General features: G+C 40.0%; 1 protein-coding gene across 5 annotated transcripts; it reads left to right on the top strand.

Annotated features, from left to right (window-relative positions):
- The first annotated feature begins 1,200 nt into the window (after positions 1-1,200).
- Positions 1,201-22,974, top strand: PASK (PAS domain containing serine/threonine kinase). Of its 5 annotated transcripts, none has more exons than XM_020786436.3 (19): positions 1,201-1,312; positions 2,110-2,319; positions 3,002-3,237; positions 4,280-4,450; positions 6,584-6,724; positions 7,404-7,538; positions 7,819-8,133; positions 8,518-8,683; positions 9,313-9,478; positions 9,582-9,986; positions 11,180-12,342; positions 13,073-13,254; positions 14,323-14,490; positions 15,096-15,221; positions 15,941-16,075; positions 17,876-18,075; positions 19,240-19,373; positions 20,995-21,135; positions 21,417-22,974. In XM_020786436.3, exons 2-19 carry the CDS (start codon positions 2,148-2,150, stop codon positions 21,602-21,604), a joined length of 4,344 nt encoding a protein of 1,447 aa, XP_020642095.3. In that variant the 5' UTR covers positions 1,201-1,312; positions 2,110-2,147; the 3' UTR covers positions 21,605-22,974. The 5 variants fall into 5 exon arrangements, with proteins under 5 accessions (XP_020642095.3, XP_020642097.3, XP_020642096.3 ...); XM_020786438.3 differs by having other exon boundaries at positions 1,229-1,359; positions 8,518-8,677; XM_020786437.3 differs by having other exon boundaries at positions 1,229-1,359; positions 11,183-12,342.
- Positions 22,975-25,574: the final 2,600 nt, after the last annotated feature.

Here is a 25,574-nt window from a genome sequence, read left to right as displayed (position 1 = left end):
GCTTGTCTAATGCTTGTCTGATTTAATTCTGGTATTAACCATTTGCTAGAATATTGTCAGCTGTGAAGAGCCTAGATTTTTGAAAGAAGTTTCACATATGAAAATATGAAGTTATGTTTGGGTTAATCATAATCAATGTGCTGTCACATCAATTTTGACTTATACCAACCCTTTTCAGGGTTTCCTAGGTTTACCATTCCCTACTTCTGAAGGCCACACAGGCTGGCTGTACTCACAGGAGGCACAGTGGGAAATCAAAATTCCAACCTCTGGATAAATCACAGGGTTATCCAACCTCTAAATAATGTTTAAATTAGTAATGCTCAAATAAAATCCACCATATACAAGTGCTTCTTTGATAATATATTTAAATACTCATTTTCCTCAATTTTTCCCTGTTAAAAATACTGTACATATGTATATATGCATGTTTATAGAGAGAAGTAAACTATTTATACAGATGTATTATTTATTTATATTTTATGTACAGTATAATTTATTAATGATAAATTTGCTGTTTTAATATAGGCTATGATTATAATATTGCTTATTTTAATGATTTTAATGTTTTCTAAAGTTTAAATATCGTATACTACTCAGAGGCCATTGGTAATGGCGCAGCTAAGACAAATCTTGTAAATAAATAAATGTGCTTCCTTTTTTACTTTATTTATTATGATAAGAAACAGTGACTAAAAGAAATGTGTGGAGTTTCCATATCGGAGACGGAGACAATTTTGAAAATTCCGTGCGGGGATGGGGAAAGTGTGGGCCTGCAGGTATTGTTGGGCTACAACTCCCATTCAGCAAAGGTAAGGGTGAAGAATAATGGGAAGCACAGTACAACAAGATACTATTGAGGACCACATATACCTCCTTCCTGCTCTTTTCTCTCCTTGGGTGAGAAATTAAAGTTTGTCCATGGCCAGGAGATGAAAAAACTTGGGCCGTTGCACTTCCCATCCTTCTCCCTCCCCACTCCCTCATCTTGCTCTCTATAGAACGCGCCTGGCGCGTCCCTAGTAACCATTTGAGCGGGATTATTTCGCTTCGAACGTTGGGGAGACTCCGCCCCTCGGCGTTGGTTAGATTGTCGAATTGTCCGTTAAACGTTCCGTGGCCTCTGTTTGGCTCCCAATGCCACGAAGGCGGCGTCCTCCGCCTGTTCCGTTCGATTCGTTCCTATCAGGCAGGGAGCGGGCGGAGAGTTGGGGGCCAGCTTTTGTAAGACAGGAGGCGGTTAGCCGAGCAGGAAAGAAGGGGCTTGCGACGTAGCCCTGGATCCTGCTTGTAACACCAGGGACCGGCTTCGGTACTTAACAGGATGATATTTTGCGGCTGCCCCTGAGAATGTGCAGAGTGCGTTTCCCTCTTTGCGGGATAACCATACTGTAGTTCACCCACTCTTCTCAAGAGGTGCTGGTAGAATCTCGTGGTTGCGGGCTGATTAACGCCTTCTCACGGAGGGTTGGCTTGGCTTCTGCAGGCGTTGCCTGTCCCTTGCTTTGGCATCCTGGTGCCCCACTTCTGTGCTTTGGGTGCTCTTATTTATTTATTTATTTATTTATTTATTTATTTATTTATTTATTTATTTATTTATTTATTTCACCTTTCTCCTTAAAAAAAAAACACCTTAGCAAGCTTACCTCCTTTAAAGACAAAATTTAAAGCTGAAAACAATAATTAACGATTACATCATTAAAAGATAATAATTAAAGCTAAGAACAATGCTGTTTGCCCAACTGGGAACCTCTTACCTTCCCCCCCCTCTCCATCATTACTGATGTCTTCTTCAATAATGACATGTATGTTCCCCCAGTTCCTTTGTGCCTCTGTTTTTCTTCCTGTTTCTCCCACTTCCCCTAAACCCTGTCCTGGGAGAGCTCTTATGGTCATCATCTCTGCTTTCTTTTCAACTTCCTCTTTTCCTAGCGATTTTCCTTGGGACTTGGGAATCACTACTTTCTTGGTGGGCTTTTCTTGTTAAAAAAAGAACTTTTTCTATCATGCTTTTTCCCTTGTCTCCTCCTTCTCTGGATCCTGTTGAGACAAACCGACTGCCACATTTTTTGTCCTGGATCTTTCTGACTCCTTCTGTTTTCATTATAGAGTCTGGATGTGTTGAGGGAAGGAGCTCCAAATCAGGCATGACCATGGCAGCCAAGGAGTGGTCCCCTTCCAAAGTGGCCCTTGCAGGTTCTTCAATAACTGTGAGCCTTCCTGGAATCTGTGAAGAGCTGAGCAAGTCCTTTCCTTGGATCAACAAAAAAAGGAAGAGTGGGCTTTCCAGGCTCTGTAAGAAGAAAACATCTTTGTCAGGTGACTACTTGGCCTGTCGAATTTAGTGTACTCATTAATTAAAGGGGGGTTTGCTTTAAACAACTTTGGTTTGTTGTGCATTTGGATGAAAGTGTTTATGAGAAAGCTGCTTGGAAAAAGAAACATTAAACAACCTTCTAGAAGCTGGACACTCAAGACGTATTAGACTACAAGCCCTGCTCCATAGCCACCATGGTGGAAGCTGTGTGTGATGGGAATTTCTTCTTTTATAAACCTGGAGTTTCCAAATTTGGAAGAGAGTGTGGTACAAAAGGAACATAAACTAGAGAGGGCATTTTATGGGCATGCGGAAAGACCAAATTTTAACTGTTTTTGGATTCGGAAAATAAGAGTTTGTGCTATCTTCCCATTACTGCTTGTTGTTTCCCATATTGATGATATCTGTGAATATGATTGATATTCTGCATGTGACCTTTTTTCCCCTAGCGCTGCACAGAAACTGAGCCCAGTCTCATTAATTTTATCTATTCTGAGTTAATGAGGAAGGTGAGATTTTTAAAAAAACTTTTTAATTAGTGTGACCCTGCACAACATTGCTTAGTCCATTCACTGCAAATTTATTAAAATTTTGGACCCCAAAGTGTGATTTTCACTATTCCTAGCAAGCACTTGTTTTGAAAACTTTCTTGGATATATGTAATCAAGATATTTTCCCCCCTAGAAAATGGATGGAATTCGTACTGCTTATCTTCTTTAGCTGCCCAGAACATTTGTTCCAGCAAACTTCATAATTCTTGGAATCATATGGAATCGGCTTCCTTTTCGTGTTCGATATGCAATGCCTCATCATGCTCTTTGTTAAATGCCCTGGCCTTGGGAGAAGCCACGCAGGGCTTATCAAGCATTGTGCGCAATCCAAACAAAGCTGTTTTCACTGTGAATGTCACAACTACTGAGGTACTGATGAGTTTCTGTATAAAATTACATTAAAGCAGGGGGTGGGGATCTTATGGTCCTCCAGATGTTGCTGGTCTGCAACTTCCATTCTCCATGACTGCTGGTGATGTTGACTTCTGGGAGGGTCACTGGTTACCATCATGACTTTTGCATACATAACATACTGTGTGTTTATATGTGGAGGGGCAATAGGTATGAAAGCTTGTTATAGTTGCATAAGATGTTACAGTGTTGCAGCCATTCATTTGTATCATATGATGGGTTTTTATTTGTTATAAAATAAACTTTTTTTGAGTTGAAGCCTCCCTGCCATATTTGCATTAAAAGGCAATTTGAACAGGGCAAGGAAAACACGATAAAATAGATTTTTCAGAATATAATTCTATCCTAATATATTAATATTAATGTAATAATAAAAAATTTAGGGGGGCAGATGAAAATCGGCCTCTATCAAATAAAATTTGAGAAGGAAAAAATAGGTCAATATACTTTGTTTAATTTGCTTTTTTGAATGTGAAAATGACTCTCCCTTCATCTCCCTCCCCAAAAAGAGCCTTCTCAGTGAAGAGCTCTTCCCCCCCAAGCCCAAATAAGTACCTCACCTATAGGCCCCACCCCTCCCTGGTTCTCCCTCACCTTTTTGCCCTTCTTCCATTCCTCCTCCATAATTTGCAGAGGGAGGGCGGGAACATCTTCCTGCCCAGGTCCCCTCTCCTTTCACTGTGCCACTATTGCCACATCTGGAAAAGCTGGAGATTCAGGTGGAGCAAAAGGCAGCAGCAATTTGCCACTGCTGATGATATCATTCTTATTGCACATGCAGAGCTGTGCAACAGGATTTCGGCCCGTGAGTCTTTTTAAACATGCATAAGAATGCTTACTTGCCAGTAGAATAAGCTGGGTTTGTTCACTTAAATCCGTGGAACTTGGTATTCCTTATCTTTCTCTGTGTTCCCACCACTAGTTATAATGTAGAAAATCTGAGGCATTTGTTTAATGGCAGTAAAAAAGAAATTACTTTAATTTTTCTTGTTTTCTTTAGATTCTAGTTGCAAATGACAAAGCCTGCAAGCTTCTTGGTTATAGTACTGAGGAGGTGATTGGCCAGAAATTATCACAGATGATTTCAAAATCAAATTGGGACATTATGGAAGCATTGAAGGAAAAAAATGTTGATGCTGAAGAACATGAAACAGTAGTGCCCGGAACAGTGGTATGTGAGATATGGGATAAATGTGCTCTAGCAAAAAATATTTGTGTTGTCATTTCAGTATAAGCATCCCATACCCCTCATAACAATTATTCTGATGCCAAGTTGATTCCAAGGTATAGTGACCCTTTTAAGGTTTTCTAGGTATTCAGTTCTCAGAAGTGGTTTACATTCTTTTTCTGGGAGTGGCCTGGGACTATGCAGCTTACCCATGACCACGAAGGCTGGCTCATCTGCAAGGCACAGTGGGAAATTAAACTCCCAACCTCTAGTTCTCCAGCCAGTTACCTAGCTCACTGAGCTATCAAGCCAGCAATACTGCTCATACAGGTGTTAAATAGCTACAAAAGAAACTGAACAGACACCTACAGGAATCCTGTGTGTTACTATTCTTACTTAAATTTAATGAGCCAATGTATTCGTGAAGGCTTTCACGGCCGGGATCTAATGGTTGTTGTGGGTTTTTCGGGCTCTTTGGCCGTGTTCTGAGGGTTGTTCTTCCTAACGTTTGGCCAGTCTCTGTGGCCGGCATCTTCAGAGGACAGCACTCTGTGCTCTGGTGTAGTTGGCTTGGGAGTGAAGTATTGAGCCAAGCTTTCTTAATTTGCATAGCTCTTTAGCACATACAGGTTTGATTGCAGATGTAAAGCATGTTTGTTTGCTTATGTGCTTGCATGACCCATGTACTGAAGATAATGCATTTGTTATGTTCATTGTTTTTGTTCACTGACAGAATAACAGGTTGGGGTATATATATGTATTTCTAAATGTATCTTAAATATTGCACTTTTTACTTTTTACCACTTTTACTTTTTACCATGATCACAAATAGGCAAGTTCAGAAAATAGACATTTTCATTTATAATTAATGGAATGGCTGGTTGCTAATTCAGCCTTCTAGTTAACTTGGGTAATCTGGGAGCCGGCAGTTCTGAATGAGATCCTCAAAAGGTGTAACTGCTTTTGTAAGGGAAAAATGAGCAATGGATGAGAGACGTTGTGCCCTTTCAAGCCTTGATTTGAGCTGGAGTGCCACTTCTGCATCCCTCTAGTCCTGCAGTATGAGCAGCCATTTATATTGGGAGTAAATTATTTATGGTTCAGTGGGGCAGTATATGCCAGTATATCCCAGAGGCTGAATACTCAAAGCTAAGTTTTCTTAATTTTTGGGTTAGAAAAGTGGGGGTGGCATCTTATAAATGGGGGGAAAAAAAACGGTAATCAGATCCTTCCAACAGTTTATCAACCTCTCAGTTAGAAAATCTTTCCGGTGCTTTATGTAAGGCCATTTCTTATACAGTATCCTCTTCTAATATACTGTAGTGTTTTCATGAAGGGCTTATGTCATGTAGTATCTAAGGGCTCCTCTAAACAGAACATTTGAACCACAATTTTTCCACAATTTAACAGATTTTTTTCCCCCAGTGTCCAAACAGTATTCTCTAGCTTTGTACTGTTTTTTTCACTCTGTATTTCTGGAATTCTTTCACTCTCCCCAAACTCTTGGGTAATTTTTTGTTCCACTTTGTACTGGGGGGGGGGCAGAATTTTGCATTAGGATACTTCTCAGGTATTTAAGAGATAATGCACAATGGTAAAGCAATAGTTAGCATGGCACAGGAAGCATACATTAAGTTGTTGAGCAAGAGTGGACATTTGTGGGACACTGCCAGTCCAAGTACTGTACCAAAGCAGAGAGGCAGTTCTTTACTGGGCCACCCACCATGTGGAGGCGATTCTTAGTAAACCTGGTGAACCTCCATCCGTAAGTGACAGAAAGGGAAGGAAACCAGGGAGGTGAAAATGCTCTGCCTAGGAGAGCACTAAGAAAGAGGCAGAAGGGCCTTCTGCTGTGAATCTACTCAGTAGTCCTTGGCAAGCAGCCATTCTCTTTAGCACTACATATATACTATGGGGATGATAATATTGATTTACCATATGAAGCTTTTTAACTTGCATGTTACTGAGATAACATACGTTGAGCACTTGGAACACTGAGAAAATGTTACGAAAATGCAAATTTACCATATATTTTCACAGAAACAGAAGCAAAATCCAAAAGAGTTATGTAGAAAACGCAGTGATCAGGCTCTATGATATGCGGATTATAAACTTAAAATTGTACTTTCTTAATAGGTTGAGGTTATCTCCTGTACCAATGAAAAGATTCCAGTTTCTGTATGGACGAGAAGACTTAAAAACCACTGCAGTCACTACTGTGTGGTTGTTCTAGAACCTGTTGAAAGACTCTCTGCCTCTGTGTTTTTCACAAGCAACGTGAGTGAATTTGCAATGAAGGTGCTATAATCTTAGATAAAATCTCAACACCTAAATTCAGTAAAATGCTTCAAACACATTTTGGGAATTATTTAAGAGTATGTAGTATCCATAAGAGTATGCCTGTCCTATGTATTGCCCACTTACGGTTGTAACGTAAGGCGGACAGAAAGCTTTTGTTGGCTTGAAATGGTTTCAGAGCACTTGGGTATTTTATTAAATAGATTATTTAAAAATATTCTTATTTGTTGTCTGCCTCCTTGGAGGTCTATTGTAAGAGTCAAAGACATCAGAAATTCATATAGAAGTTGTCATCTTTCTTAAAGAGCCATTTCAATAGGGCCAGTCTGCTGAATCAGTGGCCAGCACTGTCCTCTTTTGGCCACATTTTAATTATTGTTTGTTTGTTTATTTATTTATTTTTACCCCACCATTCTCCTTAAAAAGGACCCCAAAGTGGCTTACATCACTGAAAGATAATATTTAAACCTGAGAAACACTGAGTATACAACAGTGGTTTATATCATCAAAAGACAATATTTAAAGCTAAGAACAATGAACATAAAAAGGCAGCTTGCATCATTAAAACACAATATGAAAGCTAAAAACAGTAAATATACAACTTTTAAAAAAGGAACAAACAGTTGCCATTCTGAGAAATAATATTTCTTATCTTAAGGGAGAAATTACCTCTTGTGACCCCCTCTTTGCTCATCTTCATGGCTACTCATCATCTGAAGACGTAGTTGGTCATTATATAACAGACCTGATCCCTTCTATCCAAATTCCTGCACCTGGCAAGAAGATCCCAAAGGTATGATGCTATGAACTGTTGAAGCTCTCCTGTCAACCGTTACTTGGGAGCTAGATTTCTGCACAGACTGAAACATGGACAACTGCTGGGTAGGGATGAGGGATGGCTCACTCCAAAGGTTTGAGGGGAGGCATCCTCCCTGTCCCAGTCATATACCGTGTGACAATGCTTTGAAGACTCCATCCAATCGGATTGATTGGGTTGATTTCCTAGCCGCTATCAATTAATGCATTATTACTTAACTTCACATTGTTATATGACGTACCACTTCTTTTTTCAGAATCTCAGGATTCAGAGATCTGTTGGCCGAGCAAGGGAAGGGACAACGTTCCCTCTCAGCCTGAAACTGAAAGTGAACTTCCCTGTTGAAGACAGTATCCCAGTACAAGATGCCCCTGAGCCAGAACTTGGTGCTGATGCTTCAGAACATGATGTAATTTCCTTACCTGCAGATTGTTCCTTCTGTGCTACGATCTGGGTCTTCACCACCATCAGCGGGCTGATCACTGTCCAGACTGATGGTAAAATTTATGGAATCAACAACACATTTTCTCTGATGCTGTTTGGTTATGAGAAAAAGGAGCTGCTAGGGAAGGTAACACTTTTATCTTTTTTCTCTCTAGTGAAAGAAATGTCTCTCATGTCTCTCTGTGTAGACATGAAGAGTTACTCTTTTGTTCAACTTAGAAATAATGTTTACTCCATATTTGAGTGCTGAGATGTCACAGAAGCTGTTCAACAGATGGGTAGGAATATAATCTATACTGTTGCATTTTAGTTAAGTAACCAGCAATATTTAGCATACCTATAGCACAGAAGAAGAAACGCTCAGGCTCAAGCTTCCAGCAGCATTTTGCAACAGTGCTTTCTGTGCATATTATAGATCTCTTTTAAATTAAGTCTTAGATTATATTGGCATTGGTCACTACATGGTAAGCATAAGGGGGTAGATTTAATCATGTTTACTTTTGTATTCTAGAACATTACATTCTTGATTCCTGGTTTTTACAAGTACATGGATAGAACTGAAGGCTGTTCTTTGCAACTCCAGCACTCTGGAGGAAGTTCTGGTGTGGATGCAGAAAATGTGAGCTCTTCTGGTGACTTTGAAGGCACTCAGGTGGATAGCTGTAGAACAGGTGAAGGTAAATTTACTGGTAGGGAGGAGGGTAGGAAGTGACACAAGCCTCTATTTCTTTAAACAGCTTGTTTATTATTTGTATGCCCAAAGTATTGGAGCCTCAGCTTCAGGATCTGTCCTTCCAGTGAGTACTCAGGGTTGATTTCTTTTAGAATGGATAGGTTTGTTCTCCTTGCAGTCCAGGGACTCTCAAGAGCCTCCTCTAGCACCACAATTCAAAAGCATCAATTCTTCGGCAGTCAGCCTTCTTTATGGTCCAGCTCTCACTTCCATACATAATAACTGGAAAAACCATAGCATTGACTATGCGGACCTTTGTTGGCAAGGTGATGTCTCTGTTTTTTAAGATGCTGTTGAGGTTTGTCATCCCTTTCCTCCCAAGAAGCAGGTGTCTTTTAATTTTGGGGCTGCTGTCGCCATCTGCAGTGATCATGGAGCCCAAGAAAGTAAAATCTGTCACTGCCTCCATATCTTCCCCTTCTATTTGCCAGGAGGTGATGGGACCAGTGGCCAAAAGAAAAAGAAAAAGAGAAAAAGAACTTTTCCCATGTCTGTTCTTGCGGTGTGTGCCATGGTGAAAGAATCACTGTGCACCACTGTTTTTGGTTAAGTCTGGTTTTGTTTTTGATGCAGGCACTAGTCTGTGCACTTCTGAGGATGTTGGTTTCCTGGGCCTGCAGGAACAACAGGAATTAACAAGGAGTCATGGAACAGAGCTCCATATTAGCCAACCAGAAAGTGGTCGTGGTTTGCCCTCTGTTCTCTCATCTTCTCCGGAGACACCTCTGTCACTGAATGGGTAAAGATACATCATCGGGCTGGAGTTGGGGTAGTGAGTATAGTGGGAAAGATGCTTTCTCTTTCAGCATAATATAATTAATAAGTTCTTTTCTGCACAACAGAGAAGATGCACCAAACTCTGATGTGCCAGCCCTTGTTGAAGTCCTGCCTTCTGGAAGTCTGCATGAAGGAACCAAGAATGAGATACGTACGACTAAACCTACTAGCTTCCAGCCGTGTGAAACATGTTCACCAAAGCAATTTCATTCAGAACCGTGTGTGTTGGAAAGTAGGATTGATCAAGGAAGTAGGAACCCTGGCAGCAGCTGTTGTGATCAACGTCAGGAAAAATATGACCCTTTGGATATCCACAGTTCTGGTTCCCCACTTGACATTGTGAAGCCTGCCACTACAACAAAGAGTGATAGCGCCGAGCTCCATAATAGAAAGGACACACAGTGCAAGAGTGGGTGTAGCCTGTCTTCTCTCATGTCAGCTCTCCCTGAACCACCTGTTACACTAAATGGGTAGGTTTCACATGCATGGGATGGAGGTATTGAAGTTCACCAGGCACCAAGCTGCCACAGATCTTACACACACACACACACACACACACACACACACACACACACACACAGACACACACACACACAGACACACACACACACACAGAGAGAGAGAGAGAGAGAGAGAGAGAGAGAGATGGGAGGGAGAGAACTAGCATCGGGTCAAGCACACACTAAGGAATGGTATGGGACTAACTGTGTGTTAATGTGTGCCTTATACCTTTTCTTGTGTCAACCCAGGTCTGACCACATCTCCCCAGTCATGGCTCACCTGCACTGGTTACCTGTTGCTTCCCAGATCAGATTCAAGGTTTTGATGCTTATCCATAAAATCTTTCATGGTTTGGGAGCACGTTACCTGTTGGAGCACCTTTTCCTAAGGTCATCCATCTGACCCACTGGGTCCTCCCAGCCCATGATCCTCAAGGTAGCCACTTCAAGAGAAGCCAAGAAATCCTCTACTAGAAGTAGGGCCGCCTTTGTGGTGGCTCCAACACTATGGAACAAACTACCAGTGGAACTGTGCCAGGCACCTCCCTCCCCTTCCTTTAAAAGATAATTGAAAACTCTGCTTTACAAAGAGGCCTTTTTTGGCAACTCTTCTTAACCCATTCCTTGCTGCTCTATAAGGTTATATTTCTGCCACTTGATTGTCATGTTATTTTCATTTTCATTTATTGTTTTAGTTGATTGTAAACTGTCCAGAGTAGTGTTTTTGCACTACTGAGGTAGTATACAAATTAAAGAGAGGTGTAATCCAAAAATTAGGGGAAGTATTTTAGAATGTTTTATTTTGTTATAGTGCTTCCCAATTTAATTCAAAGGAGGCTGTATGATGAGTTGTATTCATCCATCACCTAGAGTAAGGCAGAGATCATATGTCCCTAAACCTTTGCTTTGGCCAGTAGCTCCTTCCTTTCAGGTTTTATTCCCATGGTTTTCATCTGATTTTGATTATGTTTTCTGTTGAGGATTTATGTTATTGTGTTTTATTGTCTTATGTTGAGTAATTTAACTTTTCCACATCCTAGCATTCTCTGGATGAAAGTCATTTAAATATTTTGAGAAATATAAATATTGAAATCAGGAATGAGAAACATATTGGCAAAGATCCTTCTGTCCCCATAACAAAAAGTAACTTTTTTCTTTCATAGCAGACCGTATGCTTCTAGCAGCTGTATGCTGGTGCCTGAAGAAGTTGTACCTTCTGAGTGGTCACATGACAGAAACTCTGGTGATGTAAAGATTACAAAACAGTATGATGCCCATTTTCCAAAACGATTCAGTTCAGAGCCTTGTGTCTTGGAAAACAGAATTAAACTACAAGACAGAGAACTTGCTGGGACTAGCTGGGACCTTCTTCAAGAAGAAAACAATGACTTTTTGGAGAAACATGATTTTGATGTACTACATGAAATTGTGAAGTGCCAATCTGCTCCCATAGATTTGGGGAGAGCAGGTTATGTCACGGCTGATCAGACTTCTGTGGCATGTATATTAGAAGATGATTTGGGGCATGAGACAAATGTGACTCGTGATGCTGCCCATTTCTCATTTGGCACTCCCACACTGGATGAGCCAGTATACAGCATAGCTTCAAGTTCTAAGCAGACTTGTAGGGTGACAGGTCACCTGCCACATGGAAATCTGAGAAGTAGCGCAAGGAACTCGGGATTTGAAAACACTGCGCCAAAAAAACTGACATATGATTCACCAGCCTTTTTGTCTGACAAAAGAAGTGACTCTCCTGTTCCTGCAGGATCTTGCATGCCTTGTGATTCCTCTGCCATTGGAGAGGGTAATGTACATCATGAAATGGAATCTTTATGCTGCGGCCTGAGGGACATGGCTCTTGGGATTAGCGGGGAGGTGGTTTCAGCCACAGGGCCTGCCTCTGGACCCACAGAGGTTTCCTTATTAAAGAAGGAAGATACTGGCCCATCCCCGGACCAGGCAAATAGCATGTCAGTGAATGATCACATAGAATTCTTGTTGAAGGACAATTCTCCAAACCTTTGTCAGAAAGGCTTGCTCTCTGCTCAGCATGCCAGGCACATTGGTGTGGATTTCTCCCCATGCTCTGCTTCTAACTTTGAAAGCGCTGCAGAGGGCACAGGGGATCCTCTAGAAATACAGTCACCAACCAATATTCAGTTCCAGGAAAAGTTCATGTATTCAGAACAGAAGGATATGGCACAGACAACTTCAACACCTGTGAAACTAGAAGCTACACTGCCCCAAGCAATTACTTTGAACAGTGAGATCCTTGAAGGCAGCTATTTGGGTAACTGCTACCACAGAGACGGTTCTCGACTAAGTAAGTTGGAAATGGTTGTAATTTATTTTTCCCTTAGTGCTTTTATTTGGGAGAGCCCTTTTTGTGTGTGCTTGGAAGTGTTAAAAATGCATGTTTAATATGAACTCAGTGGATGGGGGGATAGATGATAAGGAAAATGTGAACAAAAGGATACGGAATGAGCATGTGCTTTGAGGTTTGGAATAGAAAAGCAAAGGTAATCAAAGAAAACATTAATTTCATTTTTACTAACATCTAAAATTGGAGAGACATTTGTTGACAGTGAACCTTAGAAGATTTTTCGAAGGCCTCAGCATGTTCTTAAACTTGGGGGGGGAAACTTCAAACTATGTTTTATTTTACATGGAAAAATTTTATGATTTTAATGAGGTGAATGGAATGGCTGATTATCAGAGGGCTGGCCGGCCATTATGAAATGAACAGATTGTTTTCAAGGCCAAAGCCATAGTGTTTCAAGATGTGTTCCTTCAGAATTATGGACATGAATTTTATCAGTTGGATGTTTTCTGTCTTGGTCTGTCAAAATAAAGCCACAGCTGAAGCTCTTCCCTCTATTGTTTAATTTGCTCTTAGTTAATCCTCTGTTAATCATGCTTAGGAATGTTCAAAGCAATGTTTTTAGCTGTGCTAGTAAAACCTCAGCAAGAGGACATTTGTAAGCTTCAGATAACTGGTCTGGAGACTAAGGGTTGTATGTGTGAGAGTTCCTCCCCATTTTTTGCTGTTGTAGGCATACTCTTTGAAGTGAAACGTGTGGAACTGCATGACCCTTCTGCTCTCTTCTGTATTTGGGTTATGAGAGATCACTTCCACAGCCAGAAGCAAGCAGCAGCGAAGACACAGTTACTTCTTTCTAGTTTGGCCAGTTCCTCTCAAACCCTCGGTGATGTCTCTGCTCTTAGCTTGGCAGAGGTAAGTCTACTAGATCTTCTTTAACCCATGGGAGATGAGATAGTAAGCAAATATGTGTGCAACCAAACCAGCAGAGATGGGTGTGTTTTGCACCAAGACGTTGTTAAAGATGCTGACATGAAAATGGGACATGGTTCACACTGTGTTTGATTATTTTCCATTATCTTTTGCTGCAGTTTCTGATTCATAATACTGGATGGGAGGGGGAATCATAGACCCATCTCCCTGTTTGAATATTTCCCAGGGGGTCCCCCATGAAATTGCTAAAGAAACCTGATCCCATTTAGCTTATGGACGAGATCTGATATGTTCAGGATTATATGGTGACTGCATTATAACTTAAATCCTGTTTGAGGCTGCCTTACTGCCTCCCACTTTTGGGTTCTTTCTATTTTGCAAACTGTTTTCCATTAACATATATATATTTTTAAAAAATAACTACTGGAATAATAAGCTCAAGACTTATTAAATATTAGCAATGCATTTTAAAGAGAGAAAAAGGAAATGTGATAGGATGCAGTAAATCTAGTAACTCCTGAGACATGGTCAATAGTATTATATCTTATGTCTGCTTGCCCAGAAGTTTTGGCAATCAGAAATTATGAATGAGTGAAAAGATTGATCTCTTCTTGCTGCTGTATTGCCAAAATCCAGTCCCCTGGATCAGTGGGAAGACACATTTTTTTTCGCTCTGGGAGCCTGCACCTTGTTGTGAAGCAAAATTACAGCTCCTCTGCTTGATGTGCCACTGAAATTCAGTGATGGTGAGCTACAAATCCCAGATGAATTTAAGGTGGACCTAAACGTGGTGTTTTACCAGGCAGAGGTTGTTCATGTCTGGAATACTAGTATCTGCAAATGTCAAAGTGGATGACAGAAATACTGGAAACTCTATTCTGAATGGCACAGCCTACCAGTACAGCAATTTGTGGGCAGTTCCAGCTGATGATCGTAAATGGCCTTCAATATATTTTTCCATATGTTCTCTTTGTTTGCCCTCCTTTTCAATTATACACATACTGATGAGTTTTCTTCAATTTTGTAATGTGTTCTTTTTTTTTGCTGAAGTTAATCAAAACAACACCCTTGTTTGAGAATTCACGCCGAGCTGAAGAACTAGAGAAGCTGAAGGCTTGTGAGGGAGAATATGGGAAGAAGTACGACACACTGACACTTGTTGGCAAAGGAGCTTTTGGATTTGTCTGGACAGCCAAGAGCAGAAAGGATCAAAAAGAGGTGAGTGAGCAAAAAATTAGCTCTCCAGTGTTTCCTTCACCGTAGCTTAACAAAGCCTTCTCTAATTAGCACAGTAAGGGGGAGATTTTTTAATGTGGTGTGTCTATGAGTTACATCCTGGCATAAATAATGAATTCTTGGGCTAAGCCACATACTCCGATGCATCCTATTTCTTCACTCTAAGGGGATGCCAGCCCTCCTGAGCTTTTCATGTGAATCTCAGTCAGTCTAGCAGACTTTGGGATTCTAATACAGTAAAACAATAATCACTATCAAGAAGATCCAAAAGCCCAAGCTCTGCCCACCTGTGGTGTAGAGCGGGGACAGGTATGTCTTGAATATTGTTCGATTGTCCACCTTGGACAACAGCTCAGCTAATGGCTTTTTTTTTAAAAAAACTCACATTTAAATATGGTGAGATATGTTCCCCAGAGCACAAAATACAGCCACTCACTATTAATGGCAGTGCTTTTCTTTTTCTTTCTTTCTCTCTCTTTCTCTTTCTCTTTTACTTTCATTTTTTCATAGTTTACACATGCTCTCCTTTAGTTAGTAGACCCAATTGTTGTAAGTTAAGGATTTGTATCCCTTGGTGTCATTTACAGGCTGTAGTGAAGTTCATTTGGAAAGGAAGAGTGTTGGACTACTGCTGGGTAGAGGACCCAGAGCTAGGGATGGTCACTCAGGAGATTGCAATTTTGAGGAAGCTTCAGCACCCCAATATTATTAAGGTACTGCTTCATCTAGTATGGAAATGCATAGCTATAAAGCTTATATTTGCTCACAAATTCAGTACTGTTTCTATTTGGATATTGAAACTAATTTTGGGTGGTGACAGCAATTTGCTGTATATGAAGATGATTGAAATTTTTTATCTGTTTTTTAATCTAGTTGTCTATAGCATAGTATCCTGTACAAAGAGGCTGGTTAACAGTCCAATGGAAAACCCCACTCAGTCTCAACTTGGATTATATTTTTGTTAAACCTTGGTAAAGGGACTACTAGGGAATGTATTAATTCTCCTGAAATGTAAAATGAAATGTCTGATATCTGTTGTCTAAGACAACAGTTTCCGGATGTCTTGGACTACCACTTCCATCATCCTCACCTAGAAGCCTGTTAGTTAGAAATGCTGGGAGTTGGTCCAACATGTCTGAAGGGTGCCATATTGAAGAAGCACTGATCTAAGACAAGGGTGGGCAACCATGGTGCTTTGAAGGTTGTTGAACTTCAGTTCCCATAATCCCTCACTACTGACTTTGCTGGCTATGGCTGACAGTGAGAAATGCTTGGATGTGGAAAACACCTGGTAAGCCATAGTTGCCCAGCCAAGTTCTTGAGAGGTTATAGTGTGACTGCCACTTTTCCTTCTTGAGAAGCGTCCACTGGGTTGTGAAGTTTCCTAAATCCTTTTGAGAATTAAAAGTCAACTTGTGCATTCTGTCACCAGGTGCTAGATATATTTGAGAATCAACAGTTCTTCCAGCTAGTGATGGAGAAGCATGGATCAGGCATGGATCTCTTCACATTCATTGATCACGAGCCTGACCTGGATGAGCCTTTGGCAAGTTATATATTCAGACAGGTGAGATTTGGTTGGCGTGAAACCTGCAAATAAATATTTGAAGGACATGGATCTGCATTGTGTTAGCTGATAAGACCGTGGGGAAAGTTGTTGTGATGCACCCAGAAGAGAAGTGAAACTTGGATCATGACCATGATAGCTTAAAAGAGTTAAAATCCTATCCTTCCATATCACAATCCTTATCTAGATCAGAAGCACATGTAGCTATAGTTTACCTTTTTAAGCTACAAAATCAGTACGTGAAAGGTGACACATGTGTTTTTGCTGTCATTCCCCTTGCTCAGTAATGCTTGTTAATATTTAAGGAAAAAGAGGAAATAACTCAGAGGCAGGCTGGAAAACAGCTTCATGTTGTTGTCCTTTGAATAACAGCTTCCTAGATTGCCTTTGATCCTTCTGATTTAATCAGATCTCTCCCTTATTGGTATGAATTTGAGAAGGCTACAAACCTTGGTGAGCCTATACTTCCCTCCTGTGCTTCATCCAGCAGCCACATACTCAAAAGCAATGCTGCAATAATCCCTACCCTGCCTCCTTGTTGGAGTGGGCGGCTGTTAGAGGAGGCAGAGAAGGGAAGCATGCACTCCTGCTGGGACAGGTCGAATGCCCGAAGATGAGAAGAACAGCACATCCTGGCTGGTTAGTGGGGGATCTGGCTGGGAGGAGGGAAGGAATGTATGGCACCTATGGTGCTGGTCCAATGATCAAGCACAAACCTCCAAACTGAAGTTTGTGTCCATCTCTAGTGGGAATCACTCTAGAATTCATATTAAACTTTGGACAAAGAACAATGTTTCCTCCGTTCTACTCCTGTAGCTCCATTAACTATAAACACACAAGGTGGATAACTCTTGTACGAAGGAACTATGTTAATTATAGCATTTTAGAATGAATCATATCAAGTATTGTTTTGTATATCGTTTAATGCTGTTTGGATATCTTACTAAGTTGTAGTACCTGACTACTGAATGAGAGTTTGGGAGTTTGATTCCTCTTTGGCTTCTCAGGAAGAGATCCAGGCTATGTAGCCTTGGGTAAGCTGAACAGTCCCAAAGAGGCCTGAGAAGAAGGGAAACCAGAGTATTTATACATAGGAAACCCTGACAAGGGTTACTATAAGTCCAGACATCTTGACAGCACACATTATCATGATCATCATATTGTACTTCTTCTGTCTCAGCCTTATTGGTGCATGGGGGATAGACAAAAAGGTCATGGCTAAAAATTAGGAATAAAGTCCCAAGAATCTGCGGGTGAGATGACATGTTTAGAAAATCACTGATTTTTGAATTTCAGGAAGAAAAATTAGCTGTTATTAACAATTGTTTTAAATTGGTAACCAAAAATTTTGGAATGACTCTAATTGCTGAAATATTAGAATAAGAATATCTTATCTCTTACTAATTGGATATCTTTTCAAATAAAAAATGGGTGGAAAGAAAGCCAGGTATTATATATAATACATAGAATCATATAGTATATCATTATTTCAGGCTACAGTTAGTGAAAAGGTATATTTGCTTCTAGCTTATTATTTAAGCCTAGAATCTTTTGCTAATCCCAGTTAGAGTAGACTCATTGAATCTGGTTGAATGGTGAGTCAATACATGGTAAATCCCAATTATTCAGTGGGACTACCAATAGCATTCTGGCTTTAATGTTTTGTATTTAAATTTTTGTTGAAAGTACACTGCTTTGAGATACTGTTTTGGTTACGGTAAATGAAGTATGAGTAAATAACCATATAAATATTATTTGCAGTGGTGCTCATTCTGATGTCTGGTTCTCTTTGTGTATCAGCTGGTGTCTGCGGTGAGCTATTTGCACTCTAGGAATATTCTTCACAGAGATATCAAGGATGAGAACATCATAATTGCTGAAGATTTTACTATCAAACTGATAGACTTTGGCTCAGCTGCTTATCTGGAACCTGGCAAGCTATTCTATACCTTTTGTGGGACGATTGAGTACTGCTCACCAGAAGTGCTGTCAGGCAATCCGTATGTATAATTTTGAAGCAAACTTTTACACCTTGTATTTGCGAAGGCTTTCACGGCCAAGATCTAATGGTTGTTGTGGGGTTTTCGGGCTCTTTGGCCGTGTTCTGAAGGTTGTTCTTCCTAATGTTTCACCAGTCTCTGTGGCTGGCATCTTATGAGGACAGCACTCTGTGCTCTGGTGTAGTTGGCTAGGGAGTTGAGTATTTATGGCTGTGAGAGAGGCTTTTGTCCTTTTCAGGAGATGGGTGATTAGTGTGCCTTGTTGTGGGTGTATTGTTGTGATAAAATTTATTTTATTTATTTATGTATTTTATTTATATCCCGCCTATCTAGTCTCATTGAGTCCACTCTAGGCGGCTTACAGCAAGCACAATACAATATTAAAACAATTTTAAATAGGGGAAAGTCTTTAGGCAAAATGGGACAAACACTAAGAAAGGGGAAAAAGAGGGAAGCCAATCTCACAGCCATAAATACTCAACACCCAAGCACTTCCTTGATTTAATGGAGGGAAAGGTCTTTAGGACAAAGAGTGAAGGAGAGAAAGACAGTGGCAAAGTCTGAATGATCGTATATTAGCTTAATAAGGTGAAGTACAGATGAGCTTTTTAGCCACAGAACTGATGGACGGATAAAGAAGTAGAATATTCCCTTTTGGACTATGATTAACTACTTCAGATAACAAGTTGGCTTAAAATCTTATTTAAAGCTCTTTTTTGTTGTTTTAAAGTGACAGTTCCCTGGTTAGGAAGAAATGGGAAAATATGGTTTGTGTGAGTTTTTGCTTTATATGTTTATTTGATCACACAAAGGGAATAACAAAGGGGATGTATGCTTAATAAGCTGAGATATGATTGTCCAAGTGTGATTAATACTTCCCAGATAATAATCAAAAGAATTTCAGCCCTGTTGATCATCTCTTCATGTTTTCTTGATCATAGATGCACAGAGGCTGCTCCTTTATTTGTCTTTTAAGCTTCAGAAAATGGGAATTGGGGAGAGAGCAGGAGGCCTTGGTTGGTTGGGAAGAACAAAACTATCTTTTTGTGATGGATATTTTTTAAAAACTAAATTATACTTAAATGATGTTTCTTTCGTTTGTCCTTCCCTTTTATTTGAAATGTTGTGGGCATTTTGCGCTTAAACTTCATATTCCTCTAATAGGTATTTAGGTCCAGAGCTGGAGATGTGGTCGCTTGGTATTACCCTTTATACCATAGTTTTTGGTGAAAATCCTTTTTGTGAGCTGGAAGAAACTATGGAAGCTGTATTAAGACCTCCTTACAGTGTATCAGAAGGTGAGCGTTTCAGTCACCCATTGGAGGAACTGCTAATGCCAGGGAGAGGAAAAAAGCCTTGAGATACAATTTCTGGGCAAGATAAATCGCTGGTAGAAGCTTGCCTGGCTCTTGTAGAGGGGCCTGCAAACTGTATCTGGCATGCTCAAACATCATGCCTTCCTGATGCCCCATGACTAGCCCAGAGTCAGTGGAAATGGGGCTATGGGCTGAAGGAAGCACACTGTCGGATGTCTAATAAATGCACACTTATTTCTCCCTATTCTTTATAAATACGATGGGGAGGTAAATTTCTTTCAGCCCTCACCATCAAATATCAAGATAAGAGTGAGCCAGGAGATAGAAGGTAGCTGTACAATACGGAACCTCAGCATCCTCTTGTGATATGTGAGGGTTTACAGTAGCTCTGAAGGCTGTGTGTTGTTTGTGGTTCAAGTTGCTCATCCCTGCTGTTTAATGGTTGCTTCTGCCGAGCACAGTTCCAGTACTGTATTGTCTACCACAAGATTTAGCTTTCCTTCCTTCATCTTCTATCAGTCTGTAGAGTAGTAAATAGAATATTTGGAAGACTTATGTTACGTCTTCTTTCTCACTGTATGTATGAGTGTAAAACAAAGGCAAGATGTTGACAATAAACTGATTCATATATCTTGTTCCTGTGAAGATGTTCATTCATCCCTTTCTTCGTATCTACATGTTTTTGGGGGACAGTATTTATTGGGCAAAATCTCTACTCACACAGCTGCCTGTGCACCTGAAATGATTGATTTCTTTGTCAGTGGCAGATTGTTGCTGATTAAAGACTTTTTCACTTTCAGGAAGTGGACTTTTAGTGTATTTCTAACCCTCTAAGATATGAATTCCTCAGCTGGTGCTAAAATATGGTTATGTTTCAGTGATCTTCGCAGTTCATGCAGAGTTTATTTTGAGAAGGAGGGAATGCTTAAGAATGGAAGAAGCTGGGAAACAGACTGTAGAATGTGTTGCATAATGTTGTAAACTGTCCAGAGAGTGCTTTAACACAGTGGGACAATATACAAGTCAAAACCACCACCACATGGATGCATCAGTTGTGGCCCATTTGCCAAATGTAGTCCCCAAGGGTAGCCCCCATCCCTAAGAATTTTAAAACCTTTGTTTTAATTTTTTGCTCTGAAGGTACCCTTGTGATATCTAAGGGGTGTTTTAATAAAAACAAATCTGTCTTGTTTTGAGAACCCCCATCACTCATGACACTGTATCTTCCCTATTTCTGCTTTTTAAAAATTGGTCACTAGAGGGTATGAGAGGTTTTCTTCAGTTTAAAATATTTTTTAAATTTAAACCCATTTTTCAGCTAACAAAACTCAGTTGTGGGAACCTTTGTGGTATATAATGCTCTTTAAAACAATTTAATATGCAAATTTGGAAGTGCAGCCCTTAGGCTGGCAGCAAATCTGAAAAACTGTCTTTGACCACATTGGAGATTGCCTATCTTTGCCGTAGTACTACTGAAATGCACATGGATGCTGAATTTATTTGTTCAAGTCGTTGAACTGTTTATGGCTGAGAGGCCAAGAGAGGCCAGTGTAAAAGCTACTTACATTGTGTGTGGTTTTTTTTTCCTTTTTCTTGCCCTCAGACCTAATGGATCTCCTGACTGGACTGTTACAGCCTTTTCCAGAGGATCGCACAACATTAGAAACGGTAGTGGAGGATCCTTGGGTGACACAACATGTAAATTTGGCTAAATACTCCTGGGAGGAAATATTTGCCAAAGCAGGTAGGAAGAAAGTTTCTGAAAGCTACTTTCAAAACTTTCCTTAGTTTCCAGCTGTGCAAGATCTGCTGGAGAACACAGCTGGGAACAACTTTCTGCTCAACTCAGTTGGTTCAAAGATTTTGAAGGCTACCACTGTGTACCATGTGGATTAGTTCTCTTGGATAGAAAGTATTATAGTGTCAATCTGGTAGCTGCTGTCGAAGTCTGCAACAGCTATTGGGAAATATATGTGGTTTAGTCATATTAATATACTGTTTATTTCAATTTTTTTAACTCCTCAGAAAGGAACAATTCTAAAATGTGTTCTACTGGCTGCCGTCATGCTGGCATCTGGGCAGTTCCAAGCCTAGAGAACGAGCAAAGTTTTAATGATGATTTCAGTAACCATGAGTTGGTGAATTCTGAGCCGGCAAGAAGTACAGCCTCTGTAGATCAGGAGCCATCAACCTCTCTCCAAAGTCGGGACTAAAGAAATCTGTTCGTTGGACATCAACTTGCTCGTCCATAGGCACTTTTTCCCCTTTTGCTATGAGGACACAAATTTACTTTTACAAGTTCTGTGATCAGGCAGATTGTTCTACCACCCTGGGCACCTGTTACACCTATAGGCTTTTTGGACTTCAACATGCTGGCATCCCATAGTCTCTATGTACAAATAATCCTAGGGGTAAATGACAGTATGTGACAGATGTGCTACATAAAATCAAGGAACCAACCGTATGATTCAATCCTACCTGGTGGTTTTTCATGTTCAGGCACTGTTTAAATGATTTCCATACCTGGATGTTTGGCAACCTCACAGGCTAGACACAGGCATTCAGAGTGGAGGGGGACAGAAATCACAGCCCCATTTCTTTACCTTGCTGAGCAGCCCCATTACTACTTGTTAACTTGGCTGTAATTACTAACCACAACAGAAATCTGTGTTAGTGAAGCGGCTTAGATTGCTGAACTGAACTTTAATATTCAATGTTTAACACTCCAAAAAAGTTTAAATTTTTGAATAGGAGGCCAGGCTTTTGTGCTTCTTACCGGAACAACAGTATCGTATGCACTCAGTTAAAGATGGTTGGCAATGTAAATTAACCGAGAATAGGTGAAACTGCAAGTTGACTAGGTTGTTACCTAGGAGGGATTTCTAACAGTTATAAGTTCTAACTTCCACTTGTTGTAGATAATTTGAACCTTAGTCCTTCACCTTGTGAGCAAAGAAATATAGTCTGACATTTCTGACTGTGTTAATTAGTATACGATTTTTAATTCTGCTGAAAGAAGACATCAGAACATTTATATTTAGTTTGGTACAACTCTTCATCTTTTAAAAATGATTTTATATTTCTGTTGATTATCTGTGAAATTTTAATCTTAATGACAGCATTTTTATAAATTCTCAGACTAAATTTTATTATTCTCCTTTGAATTATTTTTTGGAATATTGTTATTTTCCTCCCAAATGAGCCCTGATTTCAGTGCAACACAGAATAATCTCTTCAGTACTAATTGCATATCTTGATGGCCAGTTAGATGAAACTGATTGGTATACTTATATTTAGTTCTCATGGACTTGGGGGTAGGCACTTCAATAATATAACTATCTTCAAGTGATTATTTATGGGGTAAGCCTTACGGGTTTTCATTTTACTGAACCATGGTTTGAAGGCTACTCCTGTACTGTACTGAGTGTACCAAAAGGTTTAGCTTTCCTTCCTTCAGCTTCCATCAGTCTGTTCAGCAGTGAAAATAATTTTTGGAAGAGTTATGTTAACTCTCTTTCTCACTCTGTGTATGAGTGTAAAACAAAGGCAAGATATTGAGAATAAACTGATGAATATATCCTGTTCCTGAAAAGATGTGCACTCATTCCTCTCTCTCTACTTGTTCTTGGGGGACAGTATTTATTGGGCCAATACTCATACTCACAAGTCAGACAGCTGTCAGGCAAGTTCTGCCTGCACAGCTGAAACAATGTTTTTGTCGGTGGCAGATTGTCACTGATTAAAGACTTGCTCTTTCAGTTTCAGGATGCATGTGGCTTCATCTCATTGAATGCAACCTGTACATAACCCAAAACTTAAAGACTGTTTTAATTGTGGCAATCTGCTGCTACCATGGTGTCAGTTCTGTTGCACAGGTGGAGTTGTACAACAGGATTTTGGCCACAGTCTTCGTAATTCATTGCCAGATCAGTTCAACTATTACCACAATATCATAACATATTTCAAGAAGATTTTAGGAACATGCAGATGAAAAATGATCAAGGTGCAACTCCAGTGAAGATTGACTAGGTATCCTGAATTCTAAATACTGTAGATTGCTATGGTTTATAAACTAAAAGTGTCAAAGTAACTAGAATAAACAGTATCTTAATGTCCATATGTCCAAATGCGTCTATATTATGAGGTGATGCCATCAGGTTTTGTTCCCTTCTATACCCCAACTCTTTTTAATTTGCAGTTTTTCCTTTACAATCAATCAAATGTCCCACAGTTCTTTATTATATTTTTATTCTGCTTTTCCTTCAAGGATACTAAACTGGAATCGTCTTAGAACTAAACTTAGAACTGCAGAGCTGGAAAGGACCCTATGGATCATCAGGTCTAGCTCTATCAAGGACACATAGTGGGAAACTGAACTCCCAGTCTCTGGCTTAGCAGCCAGATACCAAACCCACTAAGATATCCAGTTTTTCTTAATGTTTTTATTCTCCCTCTTTCCCTTCCCAATCATGTTATGAAATTAATTAGGCTGTGGGCATGACTGGCTCAAGGCTGTTGTGTGAATTTCATATCCAAAAGATGAATCGCTTTCCTGAGAGTTCAAATAGGAAGATAAGGAAAGTTATCAATCTATGAATACTAGGAAGATCCTTTCCTAAAGGATTTATTTATTAACTTCATTTACAACCCACCTCCTTCCCTCCTGGGACCCAAAAGAGATTATACTATTATATGATAGCATAAATGTAAAAACAGATTCAACCAATGTGCCCTCTAATTTTCCAGAGTGCTGGGTGGAGGCCCGCACCCTGTGCTCGCAGGATTCCGGCCACAACCAGAAGCAAATGGGTGGCAACACTGGTTCAGCTGCATGGCCCTGATGCAGAGGTGTGCAGGTGTGCAGTTTAGAGGGAATGTCGGATTCAACTAAACAAAAAAGAAAGAAGGAAAAAGAGAAAAACACAAGAAATAGATTATCAGTTTAAAACATACACAGTTCATATATAGCTTTAAATGGGTTACACTGGTGTAAAGTTATTTTAAACAACTCCAGCATGATTCTAGTACAACTTGCCAAAACCCTGGAGCTGACTGTGGTACTGACTATGAACTGTTAACATTAAAAATTAGGGTAAAGCTGGAGAAGGATACCAAGAGCACCACAGTGTGAAATATAATTTAAATAGTATTTCTGATTAAAGTCCAAAAAGAGAACAGATGTGCTTTATGAAGTGTAAAGAAATTAGATTAAAATCAAATAAATTAATCAGGGAAGAATGCAAGAAGACAATTCCTGTAGTTAACCATCAGCCAGTAGAACAGCAGATTGAAACCAGAGAAATTATCAGGGAAAAATGCAAAAAAGGCAATTCCTATAATTAAAAGAAAAGAGAAAATCGTTCTATGTGTTATTGACTAGAGAAAAGTTTTTGTGTGGATCATGATAAACTATGGATCGTTCCGAAATAAATGTGTGCAGTCTCACTGCTTGATTGTCCTGGTATGACAATCTCTGAACAAGAAGCTACAGTTAGAACAGAACATGGGGAAACTAAAAGGTTTCCCATAAGCAAAAGTGTTAGCCAATGATGTATCTCTCTGTCTGTTCACTTTGTATGCATAATGTATCACAACAGAGCTGGATCAGATTCAGATGACAGATCAATAAAATTTGGTGGGAGAAACATGACTGATTTAATGAATGTATGAATATGATGTGGTGTCTGTCAGCAGTACATGCTGGGCTTCATCTTCAAAGCCAGTTCAGTCCCCCAAAGGGCAGTTATAGCGTGAGAACATAAGAAGAGCCCTGCTGGATCAGGCCAAGGGCCCATTTAGTCCAGCTTCCTGTATCTCACAGTGGCCCTGCCAGATGCCCGATGGAGCAAACAAGACAACCTGTCCCCACAAACCCCCCCGTGCATCTGGCATTTTGGAAGTACCTTCCTTTTTAAGCCTGGAAATTATACATCCCCATTATGGCTTGTAACCTGCAATAGACTTTTCCTCCAGAAATCTGTCGAATCCCCTTTTAAAGGCATCTAGGCCAGATGCCATCACCTTGTGGCAAGGAGTCCCATAGAATAACAGGCTGAGTAAAGAAATATTTTCTTTTGTCTGTTCTCACTCTTCCAACATTCTCCCACTTTGGAGAGATCCTTCTGGAGCTCTTCACAATCCCTTCTGGTCTTCACCACCCGGAAAAGTTCTGTGTCATCGATG

Source organism: Pogona vitticeps, chromosome 3 (genome assembly GCF_051106095.1).
Source record: "Pogona vitticeps strain Pit_001003342236 chromosome 3, PviZW2.1, whole genome shotgun sequence".
NCBI classification, from domain to species: Eukaryota; Metazoa; Chordata; class Lepidosauria; order Squamata; family Agamidae; genus Pogona; species Pogona vitticeps.
This window is presented reverse-complemented; position numbering and strand designations above follow the sequence as displayed.

Coding starts and splice junctions, on each gene's coding strand:
- PASK (XM_020786436.3), top strand. CDS start 2,148: ATGACCATGGCAGCCAAGGAGTGGTCCCCTTCCAAAGTGGCCCTTGCA. Junction 6,725..7,403: donor CTGTGTTTTTCACAAGCAAC/GTGAGTGAATTT, acceptor TCTTATCTTAAG/GGAGAAATTACCTCTTGTGA. Junction 16,076..17,875: donor CAAGTTATATATTCAGACAG/GTGAGATTTGGT, acceptor TTTGTGTATCAG/CTGGTGTCTGCGGTGAGCTA.